The sequence below is a fragment of the Salminus brasiliensis genome, chromosome 23 (genome assembly GCF_030463535.1).
Source record: "Salminus brasiliensis chromosome 23, fSalBra1.hap2, whole genome shotgun sequence".
NCBI lineage: Eukaryota > Metazoa > Chordata > Actinopteri > Characiformes > Bryconidae > Salminus > Salminus brasiliensis.
In genome coordinates this window covers 24,078,956-24,091,455 of record NC_132900.1, presented here as the reverse complement: position 1 = coordinate 24,091,455, position 12,500 = coordinate 24,078,956, and the positions used below count along the sequence as shown (strand labels likewise).

The 12,500-nt window shown below is 39.7% G+C and overlaps 1 protein-coding gene across 1 annotated transcript in view; it reads left to right on the top strand.

Annotated features, from left to right (window-relative positions):
* LOC140545938 (PC3-like endoprotease variant B) overlaps positions 1-12,500 on the top strand; it is an 83,762-nt gene that overhangs the window by 63,239 nt on the left and 8,023 nt on the right. Inside the window, exons 12-15 of the mRNA XM_072669011.1 lie at positions 286-399; positions 11,296-11,406; positions 11,549-11,642; positions 11,797-11,982. Coding sequence (XP_072525112.1) covers positions 286-399; positions 11,296-11,406; positions 11,549-11,642; positions 11,797-11,982 — 505 coding nt within the window. The remainder of the gene's footprint in view (positions 1-285; positions 400-11,295; positions 11,407-11,548; positions 11,643-11,796; positions 11,983-12,500) is intronic.

The window sequence follows — 12,500 nt, the reverse complement described above, 5'->3', positions numbered from 1 at the left end:
AAGCTGAATAGACTGGAGGAGCACCTTTGAAATGATGTGAAGCCAAAAATAAATAATTAAATAAATAAAGTTAGCTACACGTGTGTTCCTGAGTGCAGCACATCATGAGTACACTCCCAGACCAGCGCTTTCAGAACTACAAATGTGTGATGTCCTATGTGTATATATATATATTTCTAGGCTCATTGAGTATAAATTATTTATTATGAAGTACATAATGATGGGAAGGTTTACTTCTTTGCCCTCTTGCTGATCAGAGCTGACTGCTTGCTTTGTGTTCTACAGCCCAGATTTGACGTGGAGAGACGTGCAGCACCTGATCACAAGGACAGCAAAGATACCAGACCCTTATGAACCAGGATGGACTGTCAATGGGGCAGGATATCATGTCCATGACAGGTTGGACCAAAAAGAGAAACTCCTTATTCATTCTACTATGTAGCCTTTATTCATGGTTATGTTCACTGTACCCCTTATCCTGTTCCCTGTGTCTTTTATTTGATATATTTTGATATATACGCTATAACCTTAATTCTTCTTACCCTGTACCTATTAGGGAGGTGTATGTTTTAAGTTATAGATTAGAGATACGTTGAAACTAGTTTGCTTGCTGTTTAACTTTTAGTAGCTCGTAAACTCAGGAAAAGTTTGCATTTAAACTTGGCTACAATCAAACTTTTGTTCAGCTGGTGCAACTGGCTAATGGTCCCTAACAAACAGATATGTACAGTCAATGGCAGTTTGTGTACTGGCTTGTTCCTGTTAAAAGTGTCCCAGATATGTGCAGTTAAGTGTGTTCATTTATATATTTGTGCGTGTATCTACACAGTGTATCTGTGTGTATGTGTGCGCGTGTGTGTGTCAGCAGTGAAATGTGGTACAGGCATCTTTATTGTGATTTACAGCTTGAGAGTGGTAGAAGTCCCCTGTAACCCATTGGCTGTGTGTTTCACAGGAATCAAAATGAAGGGCAATTTAAGCACCCTTTCTTCAAGGCCTTGTATAAATGCTTTTACACTGCTTTTACGAGGCTTTTACAGCGTCAGATAAACAAAGGACTGAACCGGCATCTGCTAGCCGCAGTAATCAAAGAATTATATTTATTGAATTATTTCTCTTCTCTGTTCTCTTCTGTTCTCTTCTGTTCTCTTTTCTTTTCTCCTCCTCTTTTCTCTTCTCTTCTCCTCTGTTCCTCTTCTTCTCTTGTATCTTCTCTCCTCGTCTCCTATTTTCTTTTTTCTTCTGTTCTCTTCTCCTCTTCTCTCTTTTCCTCCCTTCTCTTCTCTTTTCTTATCTTCTTCTCTTGTACCTTCTCCTCTGCTGCCATCTTGCCCTCTCCTCTTGTATCTTCTCTTCTGTTCTCTTCTCCTCTCCTCTTCTCTTGTACCATCTCCTTTCCTCTACTCTTCTCTGCTCTTCTTGTGTCTTCTTCTCTTGTATCTTCTCCTCTACTTTCCTCTTCTGTCCTTTATTCTCTTCTCTACTTCTCTTGTATCTGCTCCTGTCCTCTGTGTTCTTGTCTTCTGCTCTTGTATCTTCGTTTATCCTGTTTTCTTCTCATCTAGTATCTTTCCTTCTCTTTTCCTCTCTTCTTTTCCCTCTCCTTTTTTCCTTCTTTTCTGTTCTCTTATATCTTCTTTTCTTGAATCATATTTTTTCCTCTTGTATTTTCTCCTGTTGTGTCGTCTTCTCTTATCTTCACTCCTCTCTCCTCTTTTTCTCTCTGCTTCTTTTCTCTGCTCTTCTCTTGTTTATTCCTCTTGTATCTTCTCCTCTCTTCTCTTTTCTCTTCTTCTCTTCAGTCTTCTCCTCTCCTCACCTCATCTCTTCTCTTCTCCTGTTCTATGTTTTCTTCTCGCCTCTTCTCTGCTCTTCTCTGATCCTCTTCCATCTTCTCCTCTTCACACCTTTTCTCTGCTCTTCTCCTCTCCTCGCCTCTTGTATCTTCTCCCCTCCTTGCCTCTTCTCTTTTATTTTGTATCTTCTCCTCTCTTCACCTCTTCTCTGCTCTTTTCCTCTCCTCGCCTCTTTTTTGCTCTTCAATCTTCTCCTCTCCACACCTTCTCTCTGCTCTTCTCCTCTTCTCTTCTTCTCCTTGCATCTTTTCTGCTCTTCTCCTCTCCTCTTCTACCTTCTCCCCTCCTTGCCTCTTCTCTTTTCTTTTGTATCTTCTCCTCTCTTCTTTGCACTTCTCTTGTCCTCTCTTCTTGTACCTTCTCTTCTCTTATCTCATCTTGTTGTATCTCCTTGTTTTCTTCATTCTGTTATTCTATATTCTATTTTTCTATCCTCCTGTGATATATTCTTTTTTCCTCTTCTTCTGCCTTTCTCTTGCTCTCTCGCGCCCTCTCTTTGTGTGCAGTTCTGTAATGAGAGCAGCTATAATCTGGGTATTGTGGGTGCTGAATAGTGACTCTATCAGATTAGAACGGTTCTGATGGCAGCGACACATTCTTGTCTGAAAGGGATCCAGTTGGATCTGGCAGTGAAAGAACTGGTAATGCCTTAATCTCCCTACTCTTGTGTATATGTAGATCAGAATAATTATGTGATAGTGGTGATGATATACACTTGCAGGGCCCCAGCAGAGTGTGTGTGTTTGTGTGAGAGTGTTTAGTCTTTAGCTGAATCTAGATTTGGAGAGCTTCAGGAGTCCAAAGGAGCAGGTATGCTTGTTTGCAGGTTGGGATACAGCACTACAGGGTTGAAGGTCAGTAAAATGTGTGTGCATGCATGCGTGTGTGTTTGTGTGTGTGAATTATGTCCTAGCTGGTTGAAAGCTGAAGGACAGATGGTACGGCAGAAAAGAGCAGGGCAGCGTCTGCAAGCCATGACACTCAGTGTCAGTGCAAAAGAAAAATAGCCATATCCCACAATCCCCTTGTGTATAAATGTGTGTGTGTGTGCGTGCGTGCGTGTGTGCGTGCGTGTGTGCGTGCGTGTGTGCGTGCGTGTGTGTGTGCGTGTGTGTGCGTGTGTGTGCGTGCGTGTGTGTGCGTGTGTTTCAGGAGCGTCTGTGTCGGTGTGGCGGATCGAGCTCAGGGCAGCTATAAAGGCGCCTCTTTCACACACACACACAGCAGCTCAATCTGAGCTGATATACTGCTCAGGAAATACGGCAGAGCTTTTATTGGCTGAAACACTCGTCACTCATAATTTACTGGCTGTTGCTAGGTGCCCTGTGATGTCACTGAACACCCCCTATAACACTGTAACACTTAAACACATACACAGAGAAAGAGGGGGGGGGGGGTAGATAGAGTGAGAGGAAAAGGATAAAAAGAGGAGAGGAAAGGAAGTAGGAAATTCACAAAAGTGAAAAGAAAGGAGAGACCGAGAAGAATGAGAGAGGAAAGAAAATATAGAAGGTAAGAAAAACAGAAACACAAAGTGATAGAGAAAAGAATAGAGAGGGGATCTGTTTCACTCTTTGGAGGTTTTGTGGTTCAATCACAATGCATTTCACTGCTGGTTGTACTGTGTATGACTATGTATGTGGAAAAATACATTAAATAAGTGTGTTTATGTGTGACTTGACACACTCACACACATCTGCATTACTTTGCATCCATACCACATTCTCTAGTCTGGCGAGAGAGAGAGAGAGAGAGAGAGAGAGAGAGAGAGAGAGAGAGAGAGAGAGAGAGAAGAAAGAGAAAAAGAGAGTGGGTGCAGAATCAGCCCAACAGACCCCTTTAACTTGTGGGGTATGCTGGTGGAAAAGAGGTGGGATAATTACAGCAGCAGAATCAGAGCAGAGGAGATCAAAGCGCCTGTCGCTCCGACGACCAGACCGAGCGAGTATCAGAGAGAATGGCAGATCAGCGTGAGGAAGAGAGAACAACAGCCCTCGCTGTGAAGAACCCGATCAGATCGGGAGACTCTGTGAAAAATGATGGGTGCTTTATGAGGGACTATTGGAATGTTTACGTTCAGAGCGCTTCGGAATAATTAATCGCCACCGGTTGCAAATTAGGCATACATTACAGTGTAATTAGGAAAGCAAATGAGTCCTGGCCTTCCTCATCTGCACATGGTGTGTGTGTGTGTGCATACATCTAATAGCAGTAATGCAAGACTGTGTTTGATGATACCACAGTTCACAATGAAACATCAATTAAGAAGCTTCATGAACGTCAGCATTAATAACACTCTTCCACAGGCAACAACACCGGCATGCCTTTAATGGCCATCATTTAACACTCCTCTCTCTCTCTAATTTTCCTGATCTCTTTCCCTCTCTTATGATTAGCCTTAAAGGAACAGTTCTGCAAAAAATCTACACAATTATACAACTAACCAATTTTTCTGTCAGCCCAGATACCAACGGCTGTTGGTTCTAGACTTAGACTAAGTGTAGAATCCCTTTTCAGTACTATATAGAACCCTTTTAAAGTGGTTCTCATCCACCCCTTTTCAAACCACACCTTTATCCCACCATCCCCTTATCAAATCACACCTCTAATTCACCCACCCTATCAGATCACACCCCTGTCCCAACCCCAATGGAACCACACCACCACCCCACCCCATCAAGCCCCACCCCTACCCCTCAGGATTCTCCACACTCCACACACACAATTGGCCTGTTTTCACATCTCTGAGCTTGTCCAGTTAAAGATATCCTTTAATCTGATCATGACCCCTCCCCTACAGAGAAAACAAGCATAAAACTATACAGCACATGTCTTAATAACCCCCAGAAATTCTATCTGTCCTACACACACACACACACATATACGAACATACACATGCCACTGACGGATGCCTCATGTCGTTTGCCTTTTTATTGCTCGTAAATTCTTGAGCTGGCTTCCTTACTGCTGTAGGCAACACGCGACAGAGAGAGGGAGAGAGAGAGAGAGAGAGAGACAAAGCAGAGAGAACAAGAGTCAAATACATATATATATATATATATACACACACACAGTGGGGAAAAATGTATTTAGTCAGTCACCAATTGTGCAAGTTCAAGTGAGAGGCCTGTAATTGACATCATAGGTAGACCTCAGCTATGAAAGACAAAATGAGGGGGGAAAAAATCGGAAAATCACATTGTCTGATTTTAAAAGAATTTATTTGCAAATAATGGTGGAAAATAAGTATTTGGTCACCTACAAACAAGCAAGATTTCTTGCTCCAAACTCCACTATGGTGAAGACCAAAGAGGACACCAGAAACAAAATTGCAAGCAGCTTGGTGTGAAAAAATCTACTGTGGGAGCAATAATCAGAAAATGGGAGACCTACAAGACACTGCTAATCTCCCTCGATCAGGGGCTCCACGCAAGATCTCAGCCTGTGGGGTCAAAATGATCACAAGAACGGTGAGCAAAAATCCCAGAACCACACGGGGGACCTAGTGAATGACCTGCAGAAAGCTGGGACCAACGTTACAAAGGCTACCGTCAGTAACACACTACGCCGCCAGGGACTCAGATCTTGCGATGCCAGACTTGTTCCCCTGCTTAAGCCAGTACATATCCGGGCGCGTCTGAAGTTTGCTATAGAGCATTTGGATGTTCTGGAAGAGTATTGGGAGAATGTCTTATGGTCAGATGAAACCAAAGTAGAACTGTTTGGTACAAACACAACTCGTTGTGTTTGGAGGAGAGTGAATTCTGAGGAGAAGAGTTGCATCCAAAGAACACCATACCAACTGTGAAACATGGGGGTGGCAACATCATGCTTTCTCTGCAAAGGGACTAGGACGACTGGTCAGTGTACATGAAAGAATAATTGGGGCCATGTATTGTGAGATTTTGAGTGCAAACCTTCCATCAGCAGGAGCATTGAAGATGAAACGTGGCTGGGTTTTTCAGCATGACAATAATCCCAAGCACATTGCCAGGGCAACAAAGGAGTGGCTTTGTAAGAAGCATTTCAAGGTCCTGGAGTGGCCCAGCCAGTCTCCAGATCTCAACCCTATAGAAAACCTTTGGAGGGAGTTGAAAGTCTGTGTTGCCCGCCGACAGCCCCAAAACATCACTGCTCTAGAGGAGATCTGCATGGAGGAATGGGCCAACATACCAGCAACGGTGTGTGCCAACCTTGTGAAACTTACAGAAAACGTTTGACCTCTGTCATTGCCAACAAAGGATATATAACAAAGTATTGAGATGAAGTTTTGTTATTGCCCAAATACTTATTTTCCACCATTATTTGCAAATAAATTCTTTAAAAATCAGACATGTGAGAGAGAGAGAGAGAGAGAGAGAGAGAGAGAGAGAGAGAGAGAGAGAAATTAGATGTTTAAGGTTCACAGCTTTACTACTATGTGTGTGTGTGGTTCAGATTAGAGATGGACTTTTTCTGTTCTGTAACATGCACACACACACACACACATACGCTGAGTGTCCAGAGCGGCACAGTGAGAGTGATCAGCCCTGCTAATGTCAGCCCCAATTACTCATCCTGTTAACAGGGCATTAAAACATAATTGCCTGACGATTTACATCCCAGTTAATGTAGCGGAGAAAATTTATTCTTTTTCATAACCCTCTGTTTCACCCAGAGAGAGGGAGAGGGAGAGAGAGAGAGTAAAAGAGAGAGAGAATAACACAGTATATGGGAAGCGGATGCCAGCAGCTAATTGTTAAAGGGAAAGTCTACCGATTTTTCAAAGTTGTCTGTATAATTTAGTGATGAACACATTCTGAGTGGGGTTCAGTGTGAAATGCCTACAGCCTATGGAAGTTAAGTGCCACCCATTAAGCCTTCAGCTGTTTAACCCCGTACAGATTTTGTCTACAACAGTTTAGCTCCACACATTTATCCTACAGCAGTTTAGCCCCACTCATTCTTCCTACAAAAGTTTTGTCCCCTATTCAGTCTACAGCATTCTAAACCCATTTGTCCTACGAAAGTTTAGTGCCACCTATTTAGCATAGAGCAGTTTAGCCCCACCTATTTAGCCTAAAGCAGTTTCGCCCCACCTGTTCATTCGACAGCAGTTTACCCCCACCCATTTATTACAAAGGTTTAGCCCCACTCAATTAGTCTACAGTAGTTGTGCAACACCCATTCTTTCAGTCTTTAGCAGTTTAATCCTATTAATTCAGACTACATCAGCCTAAACCAATTCGTCCTACAACAATTTAGCCTATTTACCCTAGAGCAGTTTAGTCCCACCTATTTAGCCTAGAGCAGTTTAGCCCCACCCATTCTTCCTACAAAAGTTTAGCCCCACCTATTCAGCTTATAGCAGTTTAGACCCACCCATTCAACCTATAGCAGTCTAGCCCCACTCATTCAGTTCACAGTAGTTGTGCAACACACATTTGTTCAGTCTTTAGTAGTTTAATCCCATTCATTCAGCCTACAGCAGCCTAAACCCACCAATTCCTACTACAACAATTTAGCCCCACACATTTAGTCTATAGCTGTTTATCCCCGCATATTCCTCCTACCAAAGTTTAACCCCACCCACTCAATCTACAACACTCTAGCTCCACCCATTCGGTCTACAGCAGTTTAGTCCCACCCATTGATGCTGAAGTTGTAAAGAGTGTTTTAAGCCGGTGTTTATTTGTAAGGGATAAATATTGTTGTACTAATGAATTATTGTGTTTTTTTATTTGTAAACTAAGATGCACAGGGGGCAGTAAAATACAAAGACATGTTGAAGAGAAACTCATATCCTTTAAATCATTTAAAATGTTCTTAACACGCACACATATTGGTTCCAAATGTGGTTCTGAGGCTTAAAGAAATTGTGGCCCTTTTATTTGTATGTGCTTCTAAGATATCAGTATTTGTGAGTGTGTGTGTTTGATTGACAGGCCAGCTGATAAAGTGGGCTGTGTCTGTTTGCATGTGTGTGACACACTCGTGTGCCCAGGGGGAGAGGGGAAGTGGAGCGATTCAGCTTCCTGCGGATGGGGTGGGGTTGTTTCTGCGGGGGGTCCTGAGACACACACACACACACACACACACACACACAGCCATACACAGACACACACACACACACATATCTCTCTAATGTATAATTCATTCTGAGCAGCAATTCTAATGTTTTACTTAGGGGGAGAGAAATCCATGAAATTTGTAAATAAACTGGTGCTCCTCTCTGATTAATTTCAGACTTCACACAATTAACTTCCAGTGCGGATACCCTAGATTCTTACCCCCCAACACACACACACACACACATACATTCTGAAAAATGACCTAATAAGTCTCTGATCTGACTAACAGACCAATTCCACCCCCCACATAAATACACTACACTATAGACTGGCATAATTTCATGAGTTCAGCTACAGAGTAAATCATTGTTAAAGAACAGTGTAATGTAAATACACCTATGTTTAAGAACAATGTAAATGAATAATGTATAATGTAACTAGTGTGGATTACTGAATCTTAATCAGTGTAAATCAGTGTGAAAACGAGCAGAACAGACTACTGGTACATTTTACATTGCAAATAGCAGTCACATACATTCACACATGGCAACAGTCTGCAAAAAGATAAGGCCCTGATATAAATACATTTCATTTATTCAAAGACCCACAGTTACAAATTAATTTAAACAAGAATACAATGTCAAAGGCCCCAGTGTGTGTGTCTGTATGTATTTAATTAAGACCCTCTAGTCCTAATTACTTAATAAGCCTAATTAGTTACATCTGACACCAGGCACATTGCAGTGTACTCTTACACCCATACTGATATTCAGCTTCTAAGGGAACTTCTAACTAGAACTTCGTTCTGAACATTAATGTTATTAGAACTTCACTCTGGATATTAATGTTATAAGAACTTCATTCTGGATATTAATGTTATTAGAACTTCACTCTGGATATGAATGTTATAAGAACTTCATTCTGGATATTAATTTTATTAGAACTTCATTCTGGATATTAATTTTATTAGAACTTCACTCTGGATATTAATGTTATTAGAACTTCACTCTGGATATTAATGTTATAAGAACTTAATTCTGGATATTAATGTTATTAGAACTTCATTCTGGATATTAATGTTATTAGAACTTCACTCTGGATATTAATGTTATTAGAACTTAATACTGGATATGAATGTTATTAGAACTTCATTCTGAATATTAATGTTAGTAGAACTTCACTCTGGATATTAATGTTATAAGAACTTAATACTGGATATTAATGTTATAAGAACTTAATTCTGAACATTAATGTTATTAGAACTTCAATCTGGATATTAAATTTATTAGAACTTTATTCTGGATATTAATTTTATTAAAACTTCACTCTGGATATTAATGTTATTAGAACTTTGTTCTGGATATGAATGTTATAAGAACTTAATTCTGGATATTAATGTTATTAGAACTTAATTCTGGATATTAATGTTATTAGAACTTCACTCTGGAAATTAATGTTATTAGAACTTCACTCTGGATATTAATGTTATTAGAACTTCACTCTGGATATGAATGTTATAAGAACTTCATTCTGGATATTAATGTTATTAGAACTTCACTCTGGATATGAATGTTATAAGAACTTAATACTGGATATTAATGTTATTAGAACTTCACTCTGGATATGAATGTTATAAGAACTTAATACTGGATATTAATGTTATAAGAACTTAATTCTGAACATTAATGTTATTAGAACTTCACTCTGGATATTAATGTTATTAGAACTTTACTCTGGATATTAATGTTATTAGAACTTCACTCTGGATATGAATGTTATTAGAACTTCATTCTGGATATTAATGTTATTAGAACTTCACTCTGGATATTAATGTTATTAGAACTTCACTCTGGATATGAATGTTATAAAAACTTAATTCTGAACATTAATGTTATTAGAACTTCAATCTGGATATTACATTTATTAGAACTTTATTCTGGATATTAATTTTATTAAAACTTCACTCTGGATATTAATGTTATTAGAACTTTGTTCTGGATATGAATGTTATAAGAACTTCATTCTGAACATTAATGTTATTAGAACTTCAATCTGGATATAAAATTTATTAGAACTTTATTCTGGATATTAATTTTATTAGAACTTCATTCTGGATATTAATCTTATTAGAACTTCACTTTGGATATGAATGTTATTAGAACTTCATTCTGAACATTAATGTTATTAGGAGTTCAATCTGGAAATTAAATGTATTAGAACTTTATTCTGGATATTAATTTTATTAGAACTTCATTCTGGATATTAATCTTATTAGAACTTCACTTTGGATATGAATGTTATTAGAACTTCATTCTGAACATTAATGTTATTAGGAGTTCAATCTGGAAATTAAATGTATTAGAACTTTATTCTGGATATTAATTTTATTAGAATGCTATTGTTATTAGAATTTCATTCTTGGCATTCATGTTATTAGAATTTCATTCTTGGCATTCATGTTATTAGAACCTAATTCTAAATTTTTTAATGTTATTAGATGTTATTAGTTTGCATGCTACATCGTTTATCAAATGTTTTATAATAATAATGCAGGAGCAAGTAATACGGAAGCATTCATACAGGAGCACTGACCCAGGAAAACTGGAATAAACACACTGATTACTGAACTGGGAGCAAAACACTAATCCATGAATTATCCATAATGCTGGTCTGAGGACGATGATACCGAAATGCAGCTCTAGGAACACTGATTCTGAAACGCTACTTCTGGAGGACTGATCCAGAAACATTGATCCAGAAACACTAATCAAGGAGCAGAAATATAGACCTGGGGCTTCGATGCTGAAATTCTGATACAAAACACAGAATCAGGCAGATCCAGGAAGGGTGTTCAACATCATGGACTTCTCAGATCAACCCATGTGTGTGTGTCTGTGTGTTTCACCAGCTTAATTTTAGAAGCAGGGGTCTTACTTCAGCCTAATCACACACGTCATTCATACAGCAGTCTCAGACATGCATACAACACCTTACCTCACCTTAGTGTGTGTGTGTGTGTTTAGCCATAATCCTGACTCCATGTTGGTGTGTGTGGCTCTTTAGGTATGTGTGAATAATGGAGTCTGATTTGGCCAGTGTGTAAATCAGTTCTGTATGTAATTACCGCTGTGAGAATAGAGAGTGATTGTGTCAGAAGAATGCCATCATCTCAGATTTCAGCTCACGACTTACTGCCTCTACATACAGAGATAAAGAACATCATTTTTGTTAGGTTAGTGTGTGTGTGTGTGTGTGTGTGTGTGTGTGTGTGTGTGTGTGTGTGTGTGTGTGATGTAACAGAGTTTTTGACAGATCTGACAGATCTCTCTCTCTCTTTCTCTCTCTCTCTCTCTCCCACACACACACACACAAACACTTCCTTTCTGTAGGTATGGGTTTGGTCTGTTAGATGCTGCTCTGATGGTGCAGAAGGCTGTGCAGTTTCACTCAGTAGCAGATCAGAAGAAGTGTGAGCAGACTATGACCCTCCAGCCTGTTCAGTACGTTATGGAAAAACAGACAGGCATATGTGTATATGAGAGATTGTGTGTGTGTGTGTGTGTGTGTGTGTGTGTGTGTGTGTGTGTGTGTGTGTGTGTGAATTATGGTTTAAAAAAATAATAAAATTGAATTCTATTTCAGGATTCTTCCGGCTGATGGAGAGGTCAGTGTGGCTGTTCAGTCAGAGGCCTGCAGGGGGCAGCACAATGAGATAAATACACTGGAGCATGTGCAGGTACACTTTCTTGAATGATATATAATCTTATAAACATTCTTAAAAGCAACACACAAAGGGATTCTTGGGAGAAGCTTAAGAAGTGCAGATGTAAAGAACCTGTTTGAAGTACACACTGCTGTCTCCTCTCTCACACACATACACTCCCCGGCAGGTGACTGTGGACGTCAGCAGTGTGTGTCGTGGTGATCTGAGTGTGGAACTGGTGTCCCCGGTCCAGACACGCTCTGTGCTGCTGGATACACGGAGAAATGATAAGTCGGGCGGCGGTCTGAGGAGATGGACTTTGATGACCGTACAGAACTGGGGAGAAAATCCCCAAGGAACGTGGAGATTGACTGTACGCTTACTCATCTCACCTCCAAACCCTATACACCTCCCACTACAACAAAGCTCAAATTATCATTGTGTATATGTTCCTGCCAGTATTTACACTTACACTGCTCAGTTCATCAGAAACATACACTATAAAATTACATTTTGGTCTTTAAAAAAAAACAAAAAAACAGTGTAATCCGAAATGTAATCTAAAATTAGATTGGCCAAGCCATGTTCTTAGACAATTTATGATTGCTCAACTTCAAATTATGTCTAAAAACACAGCCTTACATTAGTAGTTAGTGAGTGCGTCTACATGGAAAACTCATAACATTAGAATAAACCCAAATAAATATAAAGTCAGTAGTCGGTAAGAGTGTATTAATTCAAAACTCTATATAACATCAGAAAAAAGTGTGCTGTTGGTCAGTAAAATTATCAACATGTTGGTAAATAGAACACATTTAGAAGAACCCAGGTGTAGTTTCTGATCCTCTCGAAAACTCCAGACACTGTATTTGTTCAGTTCCACCAGGAGCT